General features: G+C 40.6%; 1 protein-coding gene across 2 annotated transcripts in view; it reads right to left on the bottom strand.

Moving 5' to 3' along the window:
• Window positions 1-24,000, bottom strand: part of ghrb (growth hormone receptor b) — a 28,066-nt gene that overhangs the window by 3,022 nt on the left and 1,044 nt on the right. Inside the window, exons 2-8 of one of the 2 annotated variants that reach the window (XM_028602463.1) lie at window positions 18,643-18,730; window positions 8,907-9,042; window positions 6,244-6,422; window positions 4,583-4,761; window positions 3,068-3,212; window positions 735-825; window positions 412-481 (exon numbers count right to left, since the gene is read on the bottom strand). In XM_028602463.1, the coding sequence (XP_028458264.1) occupies window positions 412-481; window positions 735-825; window positions 3,068-3,212; window positions 4,583-4,761; window positions 6,244-6,422; window positions 8,907-9,042; window positions 18,643-18,721 (879 nt within the window). In that variant the 5' untranslated portion in view covers window positions 18,722-18,730. Of the gene's footprint in view, window positions 1-411; window positions 482-734; window positions 826-3,067; window positions 3,213-4,582; window positions 4,762-6,243; window positions 6,423-8,906; window positions 9,043-18,642; window positions 18,746-24,000 lie in introns of those variants that run through there. The other variant, XM_028602462.1, reaches the window with a different exon arrangement.

The raw sequence follows: 24,000 nt of genomic DNA, 5'->3' as shown, positions 1-24,000 counted from the left end.
ACAAAACAAGACATCACCTTGGACTTGAAGTGAAAAGCATTATGGGTGGTTTGTAGTGTTTATTGTTGCTAGGCTAGCGAGTTTCTTCAAGACCGCTATAATGGTGTCTTTTAGAAAACGGTCAGCCCTAAAAGTGTTGTGGAATTGTGTGATTATGGTGAAATCATTCTTTAAGTTTTAATTTTCAAAGTTGGGAATGATGACAAAATCTACAGATGACCAAATCGACAGACCAAGGTTTTTATTTTCTTTTATTTTTAAAAAAAAAACGTACAAAATTAAGTCAAAAGGGTGAACGTTTTCTGAAAATGGTTTCCCTGTTCCATTTAAGCTGAAGAATCACTTTAATACAGAGTGTACTAATAAATTAGGACAAGGCATGGTCCTGCATAATAACATTGAGATAAATACCTTGAGTAGTTCAGGGTCAATTCCTCTTATTTTAGGTCCAGGAACAGGAGGCAAAAGAAAAACCATCAACCTTAGGGAAATAAAAAAAACAAAAACAAATGAATAGCAATAAAAAAAACACACTTCAGTATAAACATAGCTGAGCAGATGTACAGGATGTCTCACTGTTTAATAGCTTTGAAAGACACCCCTCATGAGACAGACACTGAGGCTGATTTTCAAGGTCTAGCTCACAGAGCAGCAGACTGCACTTCCTCATTTCTCTAAGCTTTTCAAAACCTTCTAGTCCTGCACAGAAATCCGGATGGTTGTGAAATACTCACTTTTCCTGCTGCGATATGATCACTAACATCATGATGGTCACTAAGCACAGGGCACCCAAGACGAGCAAGGCCACCACTGGTAAGCTCGACACTGGGGAAAGAAATGCACACAAATTACGTATGTACTTCATACATTACATTGGATATCATCAATATAAATAAAGTGTTTATTGAAAAACGGGCCATGAAAGGCTATGTTTAGGGTTCCTGTTGACAAATCCATGCATCCAAGAAGCTCTTTTCAGATATGAAATAAATAACATCGCTTATTTTTCTAATGTAGAGGCTCTGTCCTTCAGACATAAAATGTTCTGTACAAGTGGCTCAGGCGCTTACTCCGATATGAGGCTGATGTAAAATTGCCTTTGCATTTACTGTTTTTAATGAGGGTGCTGTTTGAAAGGGACTTTAGAATAACCCGATTCAGACCTGTACCTTTCTCTGATACTAAATATTTAGCATCTTTCATAATTGCTACTGTATTGTATCATCTTGTGCATTTTCCTTATAACATTTTTTTCAATGCTTTGTGCACAGCATCAGATTCACAGCAGAAAAGTTTGTGCATCTCTTACAAACAGAATTTTTTGGTCATTCAGTTAGTCCACCACTTGACATGCGTGGTGAAGTGTAATTTGTAGTCCCCATACTTTGATTTAGGACCAAATACCTGCAAAACTAATGGCATTCCCATCCGCCTCAGCTGTGCAAATTTTAGCATGCTAATATGCTAAACTGAAATGAACATTATGCCTGCGAGCAAACATCAGCGTGTTAGCATTGGCCTTGTGAGCATGTTTGCATGATGATGTTAGCATTTAGCTCAAAGCACTAAGTACAGCCTCACAGAGCCAAGAGATAGCAAGTCTTTTAATGCAGTAAGCAGCCTTCTTTTACAGCTGCCATCTTTATTTGGGTAAAGAAATGGAGGTACGCCCAAAGATTCTCTATAACTAAAGAGCATTACACGCTGCGCCAATGGTATTCAAGTGCTCATATTATGCTTTTTGGCTTTTCCCCTTTCCTTTACTGTATTATATATCTTTTTGTGCATGTTATAGGTTTACAAAGTGAAAAAGCCCAAAGTCCACCCCAAAGGGACTTACCATCTCCAACAGAAAACACTGTTCACCAACTGCTCCAAACAGCTCTATTGTAGTCCAGCCTTTACTTCAGAGACAGACGTGGTTACTTTGTAACACACGTTGTAATGCTCGCCTAGCTGCTAGCGTGGCACGCCCTCATACTCTGCTTCTGACTGGCTAGAAGTATGTGCGACTCCCAACAAAGATGGAACAGAAGTGAGATGTCTCACTCTGTAGATAAAACAGAGAGCTCAACACACAGGGTGAAAAGAGGAGCTGCAGCAATGTGCAATAAAACACATTTATGGTGTTTTCTGAAAATTTAACCACACAAACCTATTCTGGTACAACCTCTAAATACAATTATGAACCTGAAAATGAGCATAATATGAGCACTTTAAATGGTACACACTGCCTGTCTCCTAAATGGCAGTGGCCTTGTTTGAAAGTGTAGTGAACGTTGTGTGGATGGATGAAGAGTTATTTTGGCATAATTGATAAATACTTTCTTCTGCTATCATTAGATATTTACACGGCCAAAAACCCTATTTACCGTTACGAGAATAAGTTGTGTCAAAGCGTTAGCGAACATTAGTTGACGTTAGCTTATCTGTGTTTTAGTGTGAGAATGTCCTGGAGATATGTGGCTTCTAAAAAAAAAATATTCCAATATTTACTTTGGTGACTATGGGACGATCACGATCACTTCACTCAGGACCTGCCGGTAGTCTACTTAAAAGGCGAGGCAGTGGCGAAAACCCATGTGACACAGATACAGGAAATGACTGTTGGGGCTCTAAAAACGTCTCCGGTACACCTTGAATCAACTTCTAACTTTTTTTTTACTGCAGCAGGACAGAAGAGTCTTTAAGTAATATTGACATGTCTATAAAAAGATAGTTAATACTGAGATATTTGTTCTTCTGCTGGTTTTTGTGCAATGGCTATGGCTTACCGTTTTCATCAATGTAAAATTATCGCTATTTAGTGATGAAATGGAGCTGGATTCACACGTTGGCTACTGGTACATGTTCTGATTACAGCGTTGAGAAGCTCACACAGGTAATAACTGGAATATTTCTTTTCATGTAATGATTCGGATGCTCAGTGAAAGGAGGCGGGAGCTTTTCAGCGAAGGCTGCAGCTGAGCATCACCGTGAATAGACCTCTCAAGGTTTAATGTAAAATTGAAAAACCTTCATAACAGCATGTCTGACAGCCTCGTCTATCCAGGCAGTGAGTGCTTACTTTTAGACGGGACGAGCACAAATAAAGAGTCGCTGAACTCTCCAAACTCTTTCCCAGCGAGCATTTTGCACCGGACCCGAATCTCGTGATTGACGTTAGTTTGAAGTCCATAAACGGAGCACTTTGTACTTTTCACAAGGTCGACCTGTGGTGAAGAAAATAAGGTTCAATTACCAGAAGCAGTGTTGCAGCATCACCCTCCTCTCTTCTAACAAACATTTATGTTCCATTTGACAATATAAAAAAGTTGACTATGAAAATCAAATCAATGTACATTAAAGTGTTGGACTCTTGGACTGTTGTACCTAAAAGTATGATTTAATAGAATACTAAAACTCAACTTAAAAGGGTAACTTAAAGGGGTTTTCTCAAATTGGACCCTATTTTCCTATGTTTTTGTGTCTGAGTGACTGATGGGAACAACAATCTTTGAAATTGGTCCAGTATTGAGCATGGTTGCTGCAGTCGACAGCGGCGAGACAAGCTGCAATGTAACGTTAACGTTTGTTTGACATAAAACAGCCCTGAAATTGCTATCGCCAAACCCACTAGACTCCATTTAAATAAACAGTCATTTTATTATTGTAAAACTCCCTTTATTCAAAGTCGACAAAAACATAATGAAACTATCAAACGGCGTCTTGGTTGGACTTGCTTCTATTCCAACAATGACCACTCTGTGTTGGTTGAAATAAATCCTTAAAGATGCAGTCTTATAAGTAAGACTTATAAAACTAACTATCTGTCACATTTGCTGAAACTGACCCTATGTTCCAGTAGAACTACATTAGGCAGGTAATTAAAAAAGAAAAAAAAAGTCTGGCTCCTCTGGCACCACCTACAGCCTGTAGTGAAATTTGCAAAAATCCACCGCTCAATATATACAACTTAAAATTATTGTTCATTTAAATAGAGTCTGGTGAGTTTGACGATTTCGGGGCTGTTTCTGGTTAAACAAAAAGGACCTTACGCGTGGAAACCTGTAGCTAACCCAGTACCCAAAGTAGGCAGAGTCTTTGGCAGCGGCCCGGGTTCGAATCCTACCCACAGCCCTGTCGTCCCCCATGTCTCTTTCCCCTTTCCTGTCTTCAAGCTGTCCTGTCAATAAAGGCCATGAAAAATTACCTTTCTTGGAATGATAATCAGAGCCCGTCAGTGGCAAAAACAGCACTTTACAAGCTAAAATCATTGTTTACTTAAATGGAGTCTGGTGAGTTTGGCATTGGCGAGTTCAGGACTGTTTCTGGTTGAACTAAAAAGAGCTTACTCTTTCTGTCCATAGAATAATAATCTGAGCCGGTCAGTCGCAAAAACAGCACTTTTAGTGGACAGAAATTGACGGTGCACAAAAGCCCAGAGTAGTTACATTGCAGCGGTCTTGCTTAATATTGGGCTAAAAAAAGGTTCCCGGTAGTCACTTAGACACAAACAATATGGGAAAAAATGGATACCCAAGTTACCCTTTAACTGAAGTTGTTATTTGACACACAAACACAAAATTAAGGACACACCCACCACTTCCCACTGGTTAGAGTTGACGTCGCGGTACTGGACCTCGTACTGCAGCGTCATCCATCCCATCTCCACGTCTGCCGACTGAGGCGGCTTCCAGCTCAGCATGATGTCATAGTGGGTGCCGGTCAAACTCACATTCAGCACGGTCCAGTTCAGGCCGACTGGAGGATCCGGTTGCACTGCAGGCCGGGAAACAATAGTTGGATCGTCAGCAATTGAACAAGACTCAAAGAATTCAAAAAGAATGGATTGCGGCTGCTGATCGCACAATGAATATATCTGCCCCGTCTCAGGGCCCGGTTCACAAAAGATATTGCGCTAATAATATTACAGCGCAAATAGAGCCATAAAGTTTTGCAGCGGAGTGCAATTTGCCCTTTAAAAATAAAAATGAAATTTGTTAGACCGCAAGCTACAGGTTCTGGCCGACGAGGTGCAGAGGCAAGGAATTATAATGACCGAGAGAAACCGTATTTGGGATTTAGTATCCCAGTTCGTTAGTGCTGTTGGTTTTCAAACCTTTAGACTGTTGAATAAGATGGCATGACTTGAAGCAGAGGACACTGCCTATAAATGTGCTTCAGTTACCACCAAGTCCCTGAAGAAGCATTTCAATGTAATTGCGTGTGGCCATTAGCACGGATCTTTGGGAATTGACTCATTTGCATAGAAAGGGGCCAATTTTGCGGCAACCTTACATGAATGCGTGCAAATAGCACAGGAGCGCCGAGTTAGGGGCCCATTTCACTCTTTGCGTTGACAGTTACATGGTTTCTTTTTGTCTCACCTGTGCACCTAGCAGCCGCAAAAGCCGTGCAATCCTCTTTTGAATTTGCCTGGCAGTGTTTGAACTTAACAGTGTATTACCGCTAAGGCTGCACGATATGAGGACATTTTGTAATTGCGATTATTTTGACTGACATTGTGATTGCGATAGGATTCACCATATTGGTGTACCAAACAAAGATTTTTTTCTTTAGTCTGTAGGATAGGATCTGTAGGCCGGGACGTCTCTGCAGCACCACAGTACTTCATTCAGAATGGTTTGACACATATTTAGCCTTTAACAAAAATGGCCCCCCCGTGATTTGGATATTGCACTAGTCCATATTTTGATTTCGATAAAGTTGTGATTAATTGTGCAGCCCTAATTACTACAGTTTACACACAGATATTCATGGTTGGAGGCATGTTAGATAACAAACAACGACAAGGAGTAAATACACGATATAATAAAAACAGTAAACAGGATAATTATGATATAATTGCAGATAATAAAGTACTGTGCATGGCCATGAAAAGGTATGTTGAAATAATAATGAAAACATAAAAAGAATAATAATGATTATATATAGACTTCTCTATTTTGCCTTATATTGTGGCAGGAGAAGACATATTTAGCTGCTAACCATGCCATACTTTTATCTTCGCCTAATAAACTGTTTTCTTTTTAATTTATTTTTATTTAACCTTTATTTATCCAAGTAAGCCGATTGACGACTGCAACGACTTCCCGGTCACAAGCTTGCCTCTCTAACCTTTAGGCCACCACTGGTGGACTATGATAAAACCTCACGTGGAGTTTTTTTTTTTTTTTAAATCAACTTTCTGTCATCTGGATCGTGACAGAGGGGTGCAGGCCACGGAGGCAGTAAACTCACCGATGTCTTGAACATGGAAGTGCTTCTCGTCATAGAGGTGGGCTTGATCCCTGGAGCGAAGCTGGATGCTGTAAGATGTCCAGATGGACGTGTGGTTCTCGTTGAAAAAGCACTCGTTCGGCCTGTCAGTGCTGTAGTGGGGACACTGCCGCCACTCTTTGGGAGAACTGTCGGGGGGTCTGAAGGGAGGGGGGGGGGGGGTACAATATGTGGTCTATAAAAACAGCATGAACAGAAGGAAGTGACCGGAAACAGCTCTTCATTCAGTCAGAAAATCTACTCGAAGCTGTTACTTGTTAGGTTTACATTAGCTAATTTAAAAGGTGCACTACGAGTTCCTGCATGACGTCACTTCTGTTGACATTACAAGTAAATGTTTTTGTTTATTTGGAATGGTTTGTTGTATTTTGGTGCACAGCCTGTGCCCCTAGTGTTTGACGTTCACGACCCTCGTGTTGTCTCCCGAGACCGGGCTTTTTCCCAGTGTATTCAGGGGGCAGGCAGCTAGCGGATCAAGGAGAGATGCCTACGATTTGAGACAAAAATGAAATCGCACTGAAACCATGCATGAACTCATAGTGCACCTTTAAGTCCAGTAGTGAGGGCTATGTTAATGTTAAGTTTGCCTTGATGGTGATGGTTAAGGAGAAGTCATGGGGTTGGTAAAATAAAAACTATTCATCCTAATGTTGACATGAATGTGCTCAGTAAATTTCATGCCATACCATTAGATTATGAGATATAAAGATGACATTTAGGTTGTATGAGTATGGGCTACACAGAGTCCTGATTTGATTGGACTCAATTAAAGTCTTGAAGATTAAACAATTATCTTAAAAAAATTATATATATAAATATATATAATTAACATAATATGGCATAAATGTTAAAGTTTTTCTCAGAATTAATCTGGGGAATTTAACAGTATTTTTACTCTACAAGTAGGCAACATTATTTTTTTTTCTTTTGCATTGAAAAATGTGTACTGTAAATAAATGTCTGTTAGCAAATTCGGGACAATTTCAACTAAAAACCGTGATTAATCAAACAAATCTATAACATTATAGGGGTTGTGTTCAAATGTATTGTTTTAATTAAATAATGCGTTTTGAGAAAGTGACAGCATACTCAGTAGAGCTAAAGTTGGTTTAAAAACTATAGTGCCCAGAACAATTCTGAGAATGTTCTTAAAAAAAGTAAACAAAGTTATTTCAATCTAAGCATTGGGTATTTGTACATAAATAGCCGCTTTCCAACCAAGTAGTTACAGGAACATATTTCTTCTAACTACTCTCCCCCAAAACAGTTTTTTCAATTTGCATTCGCACTGGCCAGGTGGCCATAGGGACTATAGGAGTGGTAAGGGAGTAGCCTAATGCAAACACAGCAACGGTCTTTATAGCGTTACAATCAGAAAACAAATACACCAAAAAAGTATGAACTACATACAAAATCTAATGTATATAGCATATTTGTCATAATTTAAACAAGTCTCCCAAAGAGAAACGGGTATCTCTCTCTCCCCCGCCTCTGCCGGCTGCGGTGTGTGTGTGTGTGTGTGTGTGTGTGTGTGTGTGTGTGTGTGTGTGTGTGTGTGTGTGTGTGTGTGTGTGTGTGTGTGTGTGTGTGTGTGTGTGTGTGTGAGAGAGAGAGTGTGTGAGAGAGAGACGGCCGGACAGCGAGGTTGTCAAGCCCGCAGGGCACGCTTGTGGAGTTTAACTCCGAAAAGACAGTTAACCACAGGTTCCCGTTAATCTTATGATGGACATGTGTTGGGATATTTAAACAAACGAACTGTCAACGGCCAAATAAAAGCCTCTTATTAACGAGAGCGGTCTGAGAGACCTCCAGCTCACAGCGGGGTTTCTGAGTAGGACATGGCCGAGCGGCGAGCTTGCGGCCGGGGCAGGCGCCTGCCGACTGTCGCCTCACTTCATGGAGCTTCTCACCTCTGAAAACTTTGAAGCAAATTGTCAATTTGGCATCAATTTGCGCAAGTCTGCCGATATTCAAAATGTTAACAGTTCATTTCTCGCCTAAAACGTTGTCAGAAGTGAATTTTGTAATGAATAAGATGGCGAAAATTGTCCCATTGTTGGTCTGTCTGTACCGGAAACTCGGCCCTTGTTGACCTAGGTCCCTATGCTGAAAAGGGAACAGCGAAAAGACCCTGCTCTGAAGGAGGAGCTGAAAGAGTTACAGGAACTGCGGCCAGAGGGACTTAAAAAGCCCCAAATTGGTCCAGTCTGAACAAGAGAAAAAAAAAAAAAAAAAAAAAAAAAAAAGAGTTCTAGGAATTTTATGTTCTAGGAACTGCAAAACCGCTTTCCGGTCGGAAAGCGGCTTATGTACATGATAATGAAGTGTGTTCTGGTTTTCATTAATGTACAGTATGTTGAGTATGTGAAATATTTCCAAAATATATTGCAATTTGGACTATTACATTTCATATTGTTTTGGATGATTATATGATATTATAAAAGGATTTTATTTTTAGTTCTTGAGTAATGACTACATTATTTGTACTCTGCCTGGTATCCAAATAAAAGGGAATAAATAAATAAACCTACAGGCCTCTTCTCTTTTCTTTTTTTTTCTGTTATACCTTGAACGCACAGGAAAAAAAGCACATACTTCTGTTCAAGTCAAGTTATCCCCCTTACAGTTTGATAATGTAGAATAAGCGCAGGTCTCCTGGCTGGGAGAGGCTCTGGGATGTCCCGGTGTTCCATCGGCAGCGGAAAGTCTCCATGTTGGCAGAGGCACAGCTGGTGAGGTGTGGCTGGACCTCGGGGAGGACTGTAGGGAACAAGACACAGAGAGAAGGAATTAATCGCATATCATTTGAATACTGCAAAGATATTTTTTTTTTTCTCTTTTTTTCTATTCTTTGTTGCAGCTGTTATGACGCAGCATTGGCTGGCTGTGCTGCACTTCAGGGACAGGAGATAAATTGTAGCCTATGTAAATCCAGGGAGTATCGGCCTTGGAAGTCGTTTTTATTACTTTTCAAGCGAGTTCCCTGCCATGGCTGTCGTGGAATGAGCGATCTGCTTTCTGTACAGAGTGTGCTGCTTGGATCCTGTTCCACAGCTGCAGAAACTCAAACCATGTGTGCACTTCTGCAACTCTCCTGCAGCCGACCTTAACTGCGTCTGTAGTGTTTTCACTGTCAAAGGGATACAATTAAGCATATACAGTAAGCAGAACAATAGATTGCTTGATTTTTAGGTGTGCTGTAGATGGATACTATTGGATCAGGGTCAAAGCTAATCAACAAAAGAGTTGCATGGTGGGTAATGTAGGCGCCAGCCTATTATTAGGAAGAAGAATGTGAGGAATAAAAGAAGCAGACATATCTGTGTCTGCAGCACCGATTTATTTATTTATTTCCTTTTTTATCTGTGTAATGTGAGTCCAACAGCGTTGTAGAGTGCAACACTGCAATCCAAGGGGAAAAATAAATACTCAGTTGCGGAAATTTGTATCTAGCCATGCAGAATATTGCATGCGTGTGTTGTTTGCCCAGGTTTTAAAGTGCTCATATTATGCTCATTTTCAGGTTCATAATTGTATTTAGAGGTTGTGCCAGAATAGGTTCATGTGGTTTAATTTTCAGAAATCCACCATATTTTTGTTGTACTGCACATTGCTGCAGCTCCTCTTTTCACCCTGTGTGTTGAGCTCTCCGTTTTAGCTACAGAGTGAGGCATTGCACTTCTGTTCCATCTTTGTTGGGAGTCGCACATGCTCAGTAGCTAGGTAAGGACTACTAGCCAGTCAGAAGCAGAGTATGAGGGCGTGCCACGCTAGCAGCTAGGCGAGCATTATAACGTGTGTTCCAAAGTGACCACGTCTGTCTCTGAAGTAAAGGCTGGACTACAATAGAGCTGTTTGGAGCAGTTTATGAACAGTGTTTTCTGTTGGAGATGGTAAGTCCCTTTGGGGTGGACTTTGGGCTTTTTCACTTTCTAAAAAGGCAAAAGCCAAAAAGCATCATACTAGCACTTTAAGATATCCTTCTGATACATTACAGAGATATATGGAATTTCTTTTGTGGTGGTCACAACATTAAAACATCTCTTTCACAAAACACGTTTCTGGTTACTTCTGGTTTCATGGGGCGCTATTTCTTTGGGCAGTTCCAATGCAAACTGCTGACTTTGAGGGCTGTGGATTATCCAGAGGCACTTTGGACCAATATCTGAAAACTAGAGGCCGACCGAAACGTCAGCCATGCTGACATCATCGGCAGATATATACAAGTAGTCTTGCACGTATTTCCAGCGCTGTGTCAACACTGAGTACGGTCTGGTTAATTCTGAGATGGCTCTGGCTTGTTTGCATTTCTTTAAACCAATCACAACCACAGCGAATAAGTAACATGAAATTGCGGTGGAGAAATGCCAGCTGAGGTAATTTTAAAAAATAGTGTTGCGATTACATAGTGTGTCCACCAGAGAGCACTGACAGGTTGTCAGAGCTTGGTCCCAATTATTAAGAAAACTAATTAAAATGTATTGTGTAAGTGTTAACATTACACAAAATAATATTGGCCTTATTTTTAAGTCTCAAATTTTTATATCGTTTTTTTTATATCAAAATTCCAGTATGTATGTATGTGTGTGTGTGTGTGTGTGTGTGTATATATACATATACATATATACACACGATTCATTTGGGTTAATTTACAAAAATTAGATATATGTGTTTTTGTTTTTTGTGTATTCAATCGAGTCAATATCAAACTGGTGTTGGGTATTTTGATAAGATATCTCAATTTTCGTTTACGTTTTCATAAATCATGTTTTTTTCTTTTTTTGCACTTAAGGTAATGTCTATCAAACTATTGTTGATTTATTCCTTTTAATTTATTTTAGCAAATTAACACACTCTCTCCCTCACTCTCCCTCTCTCTATGTAGAAATATATAAATCCAAGACAAATCAACGATTGTGGGGACAGCAGCAGCAGTCAGCCGACCACATTAGCATGTCAGAGAGGAGCAACACTCGAGCCTGAACAAGACTGCTCCATCCCAGCTGACGGGGGGGCGATGATGAATACCTCTGGCCTGCTAAGGGTGCTTCGCGGAAGGGGAGGAACAGGTTAAAAATAACCTGTTTACCAGATCCCTGGCTCCTCCTCGGAAGTCTGCTTAGCTCAGGATTAAGAGAAAATCAATATGACACTCAGCTATGCGGAGCATTTATGTGGCTCACACCACCATGACACAAGAGGACATGGGGATGCTTTGTAGTTGTGTGAGGTTGAAGGGGAAAATGTGTCTTATTGATTCATTATACTTTTTTGGGGTGTGTGTGTGTGTGTGTGTGTGTGTGTGAGAGAGAGTGCTTAAAGATTTACTCAAGTACTGTGCTAATATTGTGCAAAGTACAATTTATTTATTTTTTAAGAATTTTAAGTTCAATGAAACATACATCAACTCACAAAGACATAATTCCAAGTCAGTTCCCTGACCCACCCATTTGCAAAGACGCTACTCAAAAGTAGTAGCTCATTTAAGAAAAGGCTATGTACAATTTTGAGGTACTTTTAATTGGAGAATGCATTGGAGAGTGACGGGATTGCTTAATCCCGTACTTTTTTTTTTTTTGCATCTCTCCATCAAATCTTGTATTGATTATGTGTATATTAACAGCTAGATATTACAGGGCAACATTGTAACTTTTACTCCATCCACCAAATTTAGGGCTGGGCAAAATATCAATATTATATCGTTATTGTGAGTCATGATTAGAGATCGTCACGTAATATCGTAATATGGCATAAGTTTCATCTTTTCCGGGTTTTAAAAGCTGCATTACAGTAAAGTGATGTACTTTTCTGAACTTAGTAGACTGTTCTAGCTGTTCCGTTACCCACTTAGTCATTATATCCACGTTACTGATGATTATGTATTAAAAAATCTCATTGTGTTAATATTTTGTGAAAGCACCAATAGTCAACCCTACATAAGCGCTGCGATATCGAGGTATTGGGTCAAATTAAAAAATGCGATTTTCTCCATATCGCCCAGCCCTAACCACATTCATTTGCAACCCTGTCTCCAACCAATTATGTTTCTGGATGACGAGTCTTATATGAGGTCATGGTTAGGCAACAAAAGCACTTTGATTCGTGGTTTCAGTTAGGCCATGTTGAAGGTGCTCTAAGCTACAACATTTTTTTGTCACATACAGCAAACATCTCCTCCCTATCTGCTAGCTGCCTGTCCCCTGAACACACTGTAAAAAAAAAAAAAAAAGTGGTCTCTGTAGACAGCCCAGGCTCCACAAACGGCAACTAAAACAAACTGGCCAACCTGCACCACCAAACCGAGTTCCAGCGTTCCAGCCAATAACCGACAAGAAGGATTTAGGGGTGGGGGTTGGGGGGTTAGTGTGCTGTAATTTCTCTACAGTGTGACAGAAAGTCGCGTGGTTAGGACACAATCGTTAGCCTATTTTTACAAAAACGCCTACTACGGAGCCATAACATGAGACACAAGGTAATGGAGCCTTTTATACATTGTTGTGTTTCTTTAGAAATAAACAATGGACAAAAAGAGTCTTTAAATGCTTCAGATGTAAAGTTATTCGCTGTCAAAGTGACGCCAAAATGAATGGGAGTCAATGGAATGCTAACGGAAGGTGATGGCTTGTTAGCCTCAAGATCTCCCCATAGGAGGTACGCTTTCCGGATGCTCGCTTAACCCCTTGGCCACGGCCCCCTGAAAGAACCACCATTTCGCAGTGCCCTGTCACTTTTTGTTGGCTCAACTCAACTACCAACTGCTACCGATACGACCGACAGCCCCCCGGAGCTCTGTAGCCGGCGTCACAGGACCAGCTAACGGGCGACTAATTCCGTAGGATGTCTTACAAATTGGTGTACATACATTTTTCGTACGATTCACGTTCATTAGAATGCGTTGGCACATTAATGCATCAATAATAATGATCCAATCATGGAGCCGAAATGATAACATTTATTTTAAGTTAAGGTAATTTAAGTAAGTATCTAGGTATTTTTTTCACTTTTACATTTTGTTGACAATACTTCTGTAAGTAACATTTTAAATGCAGGACATTTACTTATAGTATTTTAACGTTATATTTTTGATACTGTTTGAACTATTAGATCTGAATACTTCTCCCACCACTGAGTGAGAGAGGTATACAAACAGAGCAGAAAGGGAAAAAAGCGTATTGCTCACTGATGCCTAATTCTGACCTAGCCACCTTGACATACTGAATCCACATGGAAACCTTAATTTCTGTGCTCGTGTGCTCGTCACACTAAGTGCTGCTGTTTGCTCAGCAGCTGCCATGCAGAGTTCACTGCTGGTGTAAGTAAACATGTGAGCAGTAGAAGCCGAGCACTTTCTGAACACAGCCATCAGAGCCACAAAACACACACACACACACTCAATTTACAAAAATGTTATATCAATTTACAATGCATTCCCATTACAGGTCTCCTCTTTCTGAGGCAAACGGCCAAAAGCGAACGAAGTAAACGTTGGGGGGGGGGGGGGGGGGAGCACAAAACATCCTTGCTCAATCTGTTTTTATAAGGCCAGATGCGTTTCCTTTTAGCAGTGATTCCGAGAGGGAGCAGGAAATAGCAGCTTGTATTCATTTTCCTTTAAAAAAGGACTCACTCGTATTCCCAGCAGATCCCATATATTATTAGGTAGAACATGGCTTATTGTATTTAGTGTGTGCTTTTCGTTTCATAGCATCTTATTAACATCTGCAGTGTGTTGGTGGGAAGCCTTCATTACTGTAACGTCTTTGCTGTCGGCACACAGGGCAAATGTTTATTGAGAGAGTCACGTGTTCAGACATCAATCAGAGAGGAAAAAAATGGCCTCATCTTCTGCATTTAGAAAACGCCATTTCCTTCCTTGGCTAGGAGCCACAATGCTTTCACCAGCGATTACTGAACATTTCACAAAGCGAACAAGCCTAATAGGCAAAATATGAAAAACAAAAAAAACAAAGAGGAAAAGCTTTTGTGCGCCCCAAAGTGAAGAGCGCCAGTATGACCTCTTAATCACGTCAGAAAGCAATGTCCTGATTCCTGAGTGAGATAAAGAGTGCTCTGGTGCTGAGGAGTAAAACATTTCAATTTGTAGAAGTAGTACCGCCGCTGGCTGGGGCTCCAATAGAGTTGGGAAGTAAGAGGAGCTATTTTGAAAGACCAGTGTTCTAAAAGTCCCAGTCATCCTCCCATAGACAATATTAGTTGACTGACAGAGTACACATAAGGCTTCAATAGACATGAAATTCTCCTGGTTGAATTATCAATAGAAAGGTTGCTTTACAAGTCACCTGGTTCTTTGATAAAAATAAAGTCACAGCCTGTGTAGGGCTGCTCGTTTAAAAGGCACACTATGCAAGATTTGTACCTTAAAAGGTCCCATGACATGGTGCTCTTTGGATGCTTTTATATAGGCCTTAGTGGTTCCCTAATACTGTATCTGAAGTCTCTTTTATATAGACCTTAAAGGTCCCCTAATACTGTATCTGAAGTCTCTTTTATATAGACCTTAGTGGTCCCCTAATACTGTATCTGAAGTCTCTTTTATATAGACCTTAGTGGTAATACTGTATCTGAAGTCTCTTTTATATAGACCTTAGTGGTCCCCTAATACTGTATCTGAAGTCTCTTTTATATAGACCTTAGTGGTCCCCTAATACTGTATCTGAAGTCTCTTTTATATAGACCTTAGTGGTCCCATAATACTGTATCTGAAGTCTCTTTTATATAGGCCTTAGTGGTCCCCTAATACTGTATCTGAAGTCTCTTGTATATAGACCTTAGTGGTCCCCTAATACTGTATCTGAAGTCTCTTTTATATAGGCCTTAGTGGTTCCCTAATACTGTATCTGAAGTCTCTTTTATATAGACCTTAGTGGTCCCCTAATACTGTATCTGAAGTCTCTTTTATATAGACCTTAGTGGTCCCCTAATACTGTATCTGAAGTCTCTTTTATATAGACCTTAGTGGCCCCTAATACTGTATCTGAAGTCTCTTTTATATAGACCTTAGTGGTCCCCTAATACTGTATCTGAAGTCTCTTTTATATAGACCTTAGTGGTCCCCTAATACTGTATCTGAAGTCTCTTTTATATAGACCTTAGTGGTCCCATAATACTGTATCTGAAGTCTCTTTTATATAGGCCTTAGTGGTCCCCTAATACTGTATCTGAAGTCTCTTGTATATAGACCTTAGTGGTCCCCTAATACTGTATCTGAAGTCTCTTTTATATAGACCTTAGTGGCCCCCTAATACTGTATCTGAAGTCTCTTGTATATAGACCTTAGTGGTCCCCTAATACTGTATCTGAAGTCTCTTGTATATAGACCTTAGTGGTCCCTAAGACTGTATCTGTATTGGGCAAGGTGGAGGGTGGGGGTGTGGCCTTGACCAACTGCCACTTTGCTCGTTTGAAAGCCATAATGTCTCTCTCTCTCTCATGGGTGGGCCAAATTCTCTGGGCGAGCAAAGCAGAGAAAGGGGAGGTAACCTTGCTACTTATGACCTCATAAGGAGAAGATTCCAGATAGGCCCATCTGAGCTTTCATTTTCTCAAAGGCAGAGCAGGATACCCAGGGCTCGGTTTACACCTATCACCATTTCTAGCCACTGGGCTAGGCTGGGGGAATGCATATTAATGTTAAAAAACCTCATAAAGTGAAATTTGCATGCCATGGGACCTTTAATATAACAGCTTTGAAGTAATTTCAATGGTAAACAAACTCGTAGTAGGGCGAATCATCCCGATAGCAAAGCGGCTGGCAAAACCAGCAATTAATGCTTAGATCGGGCCCAAAAAAGCAAGCCCGACCCAGCCCGATCCCGATTTCAACCCGACACTTTTTTAGTACGTGGGCCGTTTTATAACTGACGTTCTCAACTACAATTCAGAGCTGTTTGAACTGCAGAAAGCTGTTTAAAATAATCTTAATGAATAATGCAACAAGAGCGAAGCATGTAAACTGCACTGTTTATTCAGAATGGAACAGATTGCAAATGAAGAAACGTAAAAAAAAAATTTTCTCTGTGAGGGCTTGCCTCGCCCTCAGGGGTAGCCTGGGCTTGGAGAAGTAACAAAAGAGGACATTGAAGGCTGACTATAATCTTTTCTGCCACGGCGAGCCTGCTTCATGTGTCTGTTCATCATCCAAGTCCCCGTTTTATTTGCTGCCATAGGCGAGCAGCGTGCCGCACTTAATGCACTCAAGAAAGCCGACACATATGTTGTCACTGCCCACGACTTGTTTAAAATGGTTCCATGCCTCAGACTTTCCTCCAAACTTGCTCAAAAGCCAATTCTCCTGTTTTTCTTTTTTTTCTTTACATCCTCAAGCTCCATGTTGCACGTAAGCTCCACAATACAGGCTCGCCACCCCGGTGTGATGAGTGCGAAGCGGGTGGCACATGACACATGTTGCATTTTGTAACTCTACTGTAGTCCAACTTGTGTAACTTTTTTACACATTTGTTAAATATAGCCTAAATAGATAATATTTATGATTATGGCATAGCTTTCTCCCCACCCAATTAGGCTATAGTAATGATTAAAAAAAAAACCCACAAATGCTTGATCAAGTGCCCGGGCCCGGCCCGAACCCCACCTGACTTTGGGCCGGGTTCAGGTCGGGCTCAGGCAGAGAATCTAAACTCTACCAGCAATGCAAGTTTGGTAGGTGGGCGAGAAGGGGGATCAGGCCGTGAGTGCAGAGACGGCTCTGCGTACTCCACAGCAACTCTAAGGGTCGCTGTTTGACCAAAAAAACTGAAACTGCATAGTATGCCTTTGAGGGAAAAAGGCATACACAAAAAGCTTGGCAGAGGGTGGCAACTATTATGGGCGTACAGGTATGTAACCCCCAGTGGCTACCTGTGGTACTGCGTTACGTAGCTTAGTTAGCTCATTCTATGCTAGCTTTCTATGCATGTATTGCGGTGCACACAGGGAGGCAATGGGGCACGCGTGTAAACAATAGCTATCTCCACAAGTGCTCTCAAATGAAAATCCATGTTCTCAGACACACACAAGCCCATGACGACTGAACTATGTCAAAGAGAGCTTGAGCAACACTTTACGGGGACAACGTAGCTGACCACGCTCGGCCGTTTCGTAGCTTTGTCACTAGCATGAGTAGGTGGCTGGCAGCAACCGGTGTATTATTGGAGATATGGGCTGTAGAATGAAGGCCGTAGCGGCTGGGTTCAGCTACCACCCATTACAAATCGAAACGGCAATATTTCCTGGCGGCACAAGCAACAGTAACAGCTGTAAGATTTAAGCACTTTGTCATTTAAAAGAAGAGGAAGCTATTGTTTTATTTTGTTAGTACTCCTTCCCCCATCCTGAGTATTTCCTCATGTCAGGTGTTTTCTTACAATCAATTAAGCTAATTAAGCTAGCGTTGCTAGTTGGCAAAAGGTAGCATAGCAGCATAGCTAGCCTCTGTCTGCCAGCTTTCACTGATGAAGTACCTTTCTTAGAAAATACTGAGACCACGGACATGATCAATGTTGTCCTTTTGTTACATGTAGTAGTTTGTCCTACTTGGCAAGCAGCCACCAGCCCAGTTTGCATCACTCCACGAAATGTGAGAACACATTCATAAAGGCACGGAACAGAAACAGAATAAAACTTAGAATCAGGAGAACAGGAATAGAGGGGAACACATCCTCCATCCACATACAAGTGTTACGTAACAAGACAAAGCACAGGATGTCTGTGCGTGACTTAAATGGCCAATGTAGACCTAGTGGATAAATTAAAAAAAAAAAACGTGTATGCAAATGCACAGCCTTTCCACTGCCACCGAGGGGCTGTTCAGGAGAAAGGGGGGCTCAACACTAAACAGCTTCCCATTGTTTAGCAGTGGAGTACTCTCTGCTCTCCAGAATTCCTGGGAAGCCACTTCACTAGAAATGTGCTGGCCACTCTATCTGGCTCTGTTCGGAGAGCTTCGCTGTTGTGCAACACATTTCATAACGCCAAAACAGCAAGAGAGCACACCGCATCCATGCAACTATACGTGTTTTCGATAATTTACGGGGCTGAAAATTGTCCTGCGGCCCAATAAAAGACGATTTACTTCACAAATGAGTTGCATCTGGCATTGTGCAATTTCTAATTCCAAACCAAACAGATCAGCAAGAATTGAAAATCTGGGCATCAGAAGACACCAGGTGTCAGAAAGCACCATCAATGCCAAAGATAAAAAAAATTGCAAAACAACGTAACACAATCTGTCAATGTACTGTATGCTATATTATAAACATTCATTTCAAAATCGGTCTCAAGACTTCCAAATGCCAACACATGCTTTAGTTACCGAATACACAACAACATTCTTTAACATACCTCGCTCAGAGGCCGATTCCAGCGCTGAGGCAGCGAAGGTGTGAAGGAAGAAGAAGAGCTTGAGGAGAGCGGCAGCCATGGTGTTGAGCTGTGGAGGTATCATGTGGTGAATGTTAGTTTCTCAGTGCAGTCCCACCAGCTGAACTACATGAAGGCCCAGCCCACTACCACCCTTGAACACTCCTTAACTTTTTCAGAGGAGAGGTTGCGTACACCACTGATAAAACTTCATGGAGTTACAGAACTGTAAATTGCATTAGATACTAGCATCAAATTGAATTTCTTTTGGTTTTGTTTTTGAAACCCTGCCCCAGTGTATAAAAGCAGCTTACTGTATGTGTTATTCTATATTCAGCCCGAGGAATTCTGTTCCCACTTTGCAAATATTTTGGTGAATACGTGTAATTTGAACTCTTTTTGACAAGCCAAGAGATAACTATTTGCCTTTTAAACCTGTTAAACATGTTAAGCTGAATGTACCTGCTCCAAGGAGGTTATGTTTTCAGTTTGTCTATTTGTTGGTTTGTTTGTTGTCGATCAGCAGGATTACAGGAAAACTACTGACCCAATTCAATGAAACTCGGTGGGAGGGTGTAGCATTGGCCAATGGAGAACTCGATACATTTTCAAGCCGATCCGAATTACAGGGCAGACACAAAATTATTTTTTTCACTTTTGTTAACACTGCGAGATGCATTTCAACTCATTTGACTGCTTCAGCTTCAGAGAAGCCTGCAACCTAATTTTCTTCATCCTCTTCATATAGTTTTCATCATTCTGAGGTCTACAAAGACTCAACAGGATATACAAAATTATTTCAAATGGGTCAACTGCAATTTTTCAGCACAAGCAAGAACAGGCACATTTTCTTCAGAAAAGTGAGACCTCTCCAATGTTGCAGATCTTTTTGTTTTCATGTAATTTGTAATAACATCAAAAAACAAATCCAAGTGATGAATAATCGTACACCTCACTTAATGGACAGCGGGAAGGACCAGCAGTAAATCCGTATCCGAGCATGTTTTATTCATATTCACACTGTTTATCTTCCTGGAGAGAAATGTTTGGTTCTGAACATCCAGCCAACAGTGCTGGGTTCCTGCCAGCACATGGGAAACTATCCGTACACTCTGGGCCTTGTTTAGATCTTGTTAACTTAGCCTTGTATACAGGGTTTACATAACTGAAATCTTGTAAAGCAGATTTTTTCAAACCAAAAGTTTGCTATCAGATTTCCCAAGGCATTTCTGAGCCTAACTTATCATTTAAAATAGCTTTAAAAATACTTCAAAACATTTGCATAATCTATCCGGAGATGCATCATCCTTACTCTTATTTACGATGACAACTTGACAACTGTCTAATCGCTAATCGCATTAGGATTACTTCATGGCCTAAAAATGTGCGTCAACAGCCAGAAACAAAGGAACAAGTCACTGCGGCTATTTTGTCAAGGGAGTATTCGCGACAATGGATAAGCTCATGTGTCCTTGAGGTATCAAATTTTCTTGACCCCAACGTGTGAACAATGGATTTTTGGGCTCAAAAAGATCTTTAACACATATGACACTCGCAGCAATGACCCTTAATAGGGAAGCAAAAGTGGTCACTCTTGCCCACTAGTGCTAAACAAATTAGCCGATGAATTGATGAAAGCAAAACGCTGATTTGTGACCTGACGCTTTGACGGAGTCTCCTGTCTTGTTAGTCCAGCATGTTTCACTGCTGGTGGATGACACGTGTCTTTATAGTTTACCAGGGTTCAACACTAAGGGTTGCCCAATGGCCCGGGGCAAGTAAAATACCACGTTGGGCAAGTTAAAAATAACAACCCACTTTCCAGTTTTTTTTGTTTATTTGGTTTCAAATCGTTTTTTCAGATTATTGTGGTATCGTAAATTACGTTTTCGTTCTCTTGGCCCCCTCCCCTTGCCCACGCTTGCTGGATTTGATTTTAATGTGACTTTGGCCAATCAAGAATTTAGTTGGTGCTAATGACACGTGACTGGCGGCTGGAAGAAGAAGATGATGGCTGCATATGAGCTTAGGCAAAAGACTGAGGTCTGTATAGGGTCTTGGCCTGGGAACTGGAGGGTCGCTGGTTCAAGTCCCCGTGCGAATCAAGTGTGGACTGGTAGCTGGAGAGGGGCCTGGGCCCTGCCATGATGCCCTTGAGCAAGGCACTGAGCACCCAACTGCTCTGGGTCCCTGTCATGGGCAGCACTTTCACATCTCTCCATTATGCATGTATAGGTCCTGGGCATGTGCAATGCGGCATTCCTTATTCATTGGTGATGGTTTGGCCCGCCCCCTGTACTTAAGCCACGCCCCCTTTCATAAATGCTGACCCGTCTAAGGTAGAGTCTTGTGTGAGGTATCATTGAACTCAGCAGAGACTTCCTTTTTTATTGGTGATGGTTTGACCCGCCCCCTATGCCTTGGCCACGCCCCCTTTCACAGCTAATGAACCGCATGACGTAGAATCTTGTGTGAGGTATTGTTGTACTCGGCAGGAAGTTCCCTTTTCATTGTTGACGATTCGCGGCGTCCGAGTGCCGCGCAAATGCGCAGTCGCAAGGTAACCCCGACGCGCGCAGAGGCGCGAGGGCCCGTCCATCGCTGCTCGCAGCTTTAATTATTTATAGTAGTTGAAGTTTACTTTTCAACTCTCATCTATACAAAACATGGGAAAATGTAAGCATTGGATAGGTTAGATAAAGATTGTGGAATGAATTATTAAATCTATTATGTAAGAGTTCTTTCATCCTCAATAAACTGTAAAATATCCTGCTTCATTACAAATCTTTGTGACAAATCTATAATAGCCAAACATGAAGGCTACTTGTGTTTATGTATAATATTGGATGATAAATTGTGATTGGATAACTTCAAAAGCATCAGTCAGGCTCTGTGTTAGTTTCAATAGGTTCACATATGCAATATGTGAAAAATAATCACGGTTACATAATCTTTCACTACTTGTGCTGGGTTAAGTGGAGGCTAAATTCACAACTATATGTATCTCCAATGCTAGGGCCAAGAGTTTGAACGACAATGTTCATTTTCACCAACATTTACTGTGCTGTAGTCACGGCATTCTTACTCTGTAATCTCTGCTCACCACTGTTGGTCTGTTGAGAACAGACAAGCGTTTACACTCTGTCTTACGCTGATAAGACACACTAATAGACACATCTACCCTCGTAGCTGCAGATGGCACAAACTCTGTTCAGATGAACAAGTGTAGACTGAACAACACTTTCACAAACTATGCAAGGCCGTGACAAATTTCTAAATTTGCTTTTTTTTGCCATCTAGTCCCTGTTTCTTTATATACTTTTATTAGGGCCCGAGCGCCGACAGCGGCGAAGGCCCTATTGAAACTGAAGGAATTATTCTCTCTTTCTATTCTTTCTTGTTCCCGTCAAATAAATTGCCTTTTTGAGGGGCTTAACATATTCAAAAACTCACCAAATTTGGCGGTTGCATCAAGTCTGGTGAAAATGTACGTATTGTAAGGGTTTCGGGAATAGGCGCACAAAAATGGCTCGCCCCTGCAGTGCATTTAACGTAGACTCACGAAACTTGGTACACATATGTAACATGTCAAGATGTACAAAAAACTGCATAGACCCATACCCTAAACCCAACAGGAAGTCCGCCATATTGATTTCAGGTATACTATTAATCCTGCATTACTGATAGTTCATGAAGTACTACATGAATGAATTCATGATTTTTCATGATAATTCATGCACTCTTATTATAAAGTGCAAGCACAGTAGTCTCATAAAATCCATCTTGAGCCTTTATCATGTTCTTGCAAATACAGCCCCAAACTGTCCCCGGTTACTGGACTACCCAAGGGTCACGACCATTTTGGGTCCTAAAACTGGGCTAATGGGACAAAAATGTTTAAAAAAAAAAAAACTTGCTGTATGAGGACATCAGAACGTATCAACAGGATGACATACAGTATGGAACATGTCCCTGTTTTATTAGGCTATTACGATACAGTAACATTTACAATATGTGCACATTTGCTGATGATATGTTGTTATGTGTGTCTATGTTCACTGTCACATTGATTTTTGATTTTTTTGGAGAAGAAACCTCACATTTTAAAGGGTGAGGAAAAAAAATAATTCTAATCACTTTCACTTTGTGCAAACAATCAGGTAAAAAGCAATAGCCCAAAGACCGTTCCCATGTAGGCCTTTTGTTTCAAAATACATGCATACAAAAACTGTATGCATGTATTCCTGGTAGCGTGAGTATGCATGATACACAAAGCATTATTGTAGATCTGTGTAGGTTTGTCAGTAGGGCTGTAACTAACGATTATTTTCTTCATCAATTAATCTGTCTTAATCTCGATTAATGGATTAGTTGTTTGGTCTATAAAATGTCAGAAATGGTGAAAAATGTCAATCAGTGTTTCCCAAAGGCCAAGATGACGTCTTCAAATGTCTTGTTTTGTCCTCAACTCAAAGATATTCTGTTTAGTGTCACAGAGGAGTTAAGAATCTGGAAAATATTCACATTTAAGAAGCTGGAATCAGATAATTTTTTACTTCTTTTAATAAAAAATGACTCGAACCGGTTAATCAATCAAAATAGGTGCCGACTAATTTAATAGTTGACAACTAATCGATTAATCTATAAATCTTTGCAGCTCTATTTGTAAGGGGTTTAAATGGACTTTTCATTGTAAAGTTTTTGGTTACGTCACACACTTCTCATCATTAAAAGGTTAATTAAAGCCACAGTGCGTACAACTTGAAATATTGTGTTACTTTGTTTTTGTGGTTATAGAACAAGCTGGAAACACAGCTTTGACATATTATCACCCTATAAAGTTGTGATTTCAAATGTGTTCGCAGAAGATTGTGCATTTACCCCATACAGCAGACACAGATCAACATTAACGTTCATTACCATCTATCTATGTATAATTTTCTGTGCAATACTCATTCTTCTTTTATGGTTTGGTCTCTATCAACTCCTGGGAGAAATATATGGCAATTAAACTGCAATAGGTTTTACTTTTCCCACCAGCTAGTTGCTCCTCCAATGCATCTTCATTTTTAAGTCCAAATGTTTGGGTATAAAATCTTGAAATTTAACTAAAAGCCATCAAACGATGCAGTTGAGTTTAAATGTAACATTAAACCAGTTAATGGCCATTATTGATTTATCTACCGATCATCTACTTTTCAGTGAAATGTCAGAAGTTGATTGCGATATATGATCTCAACGCTAGATGGGAGAAATCCCTACACATTGGACCTTTAACTTTAAAGTCATGTCCTTTCAGATGTGTTGTTTTGTCTGAGCAACAGTCCTAAAACAGAGATA

This window comes from Perca flavescens, chromosome 16 (assembly GCF_004354835.1).
Source record: "Perca flavescens isolate YP-PL-M2 chromosome 16, PFLA_1.0, whole genome shotgun sequence".
NCBI lineage: Eukaryota > Metazoa > Chordata > Actinopteri > Perciformes > Percidae > Perca > Perca flavescens.
This window is presented reverse-complemented; position numbering and strand designations above follow the sequence as displayed.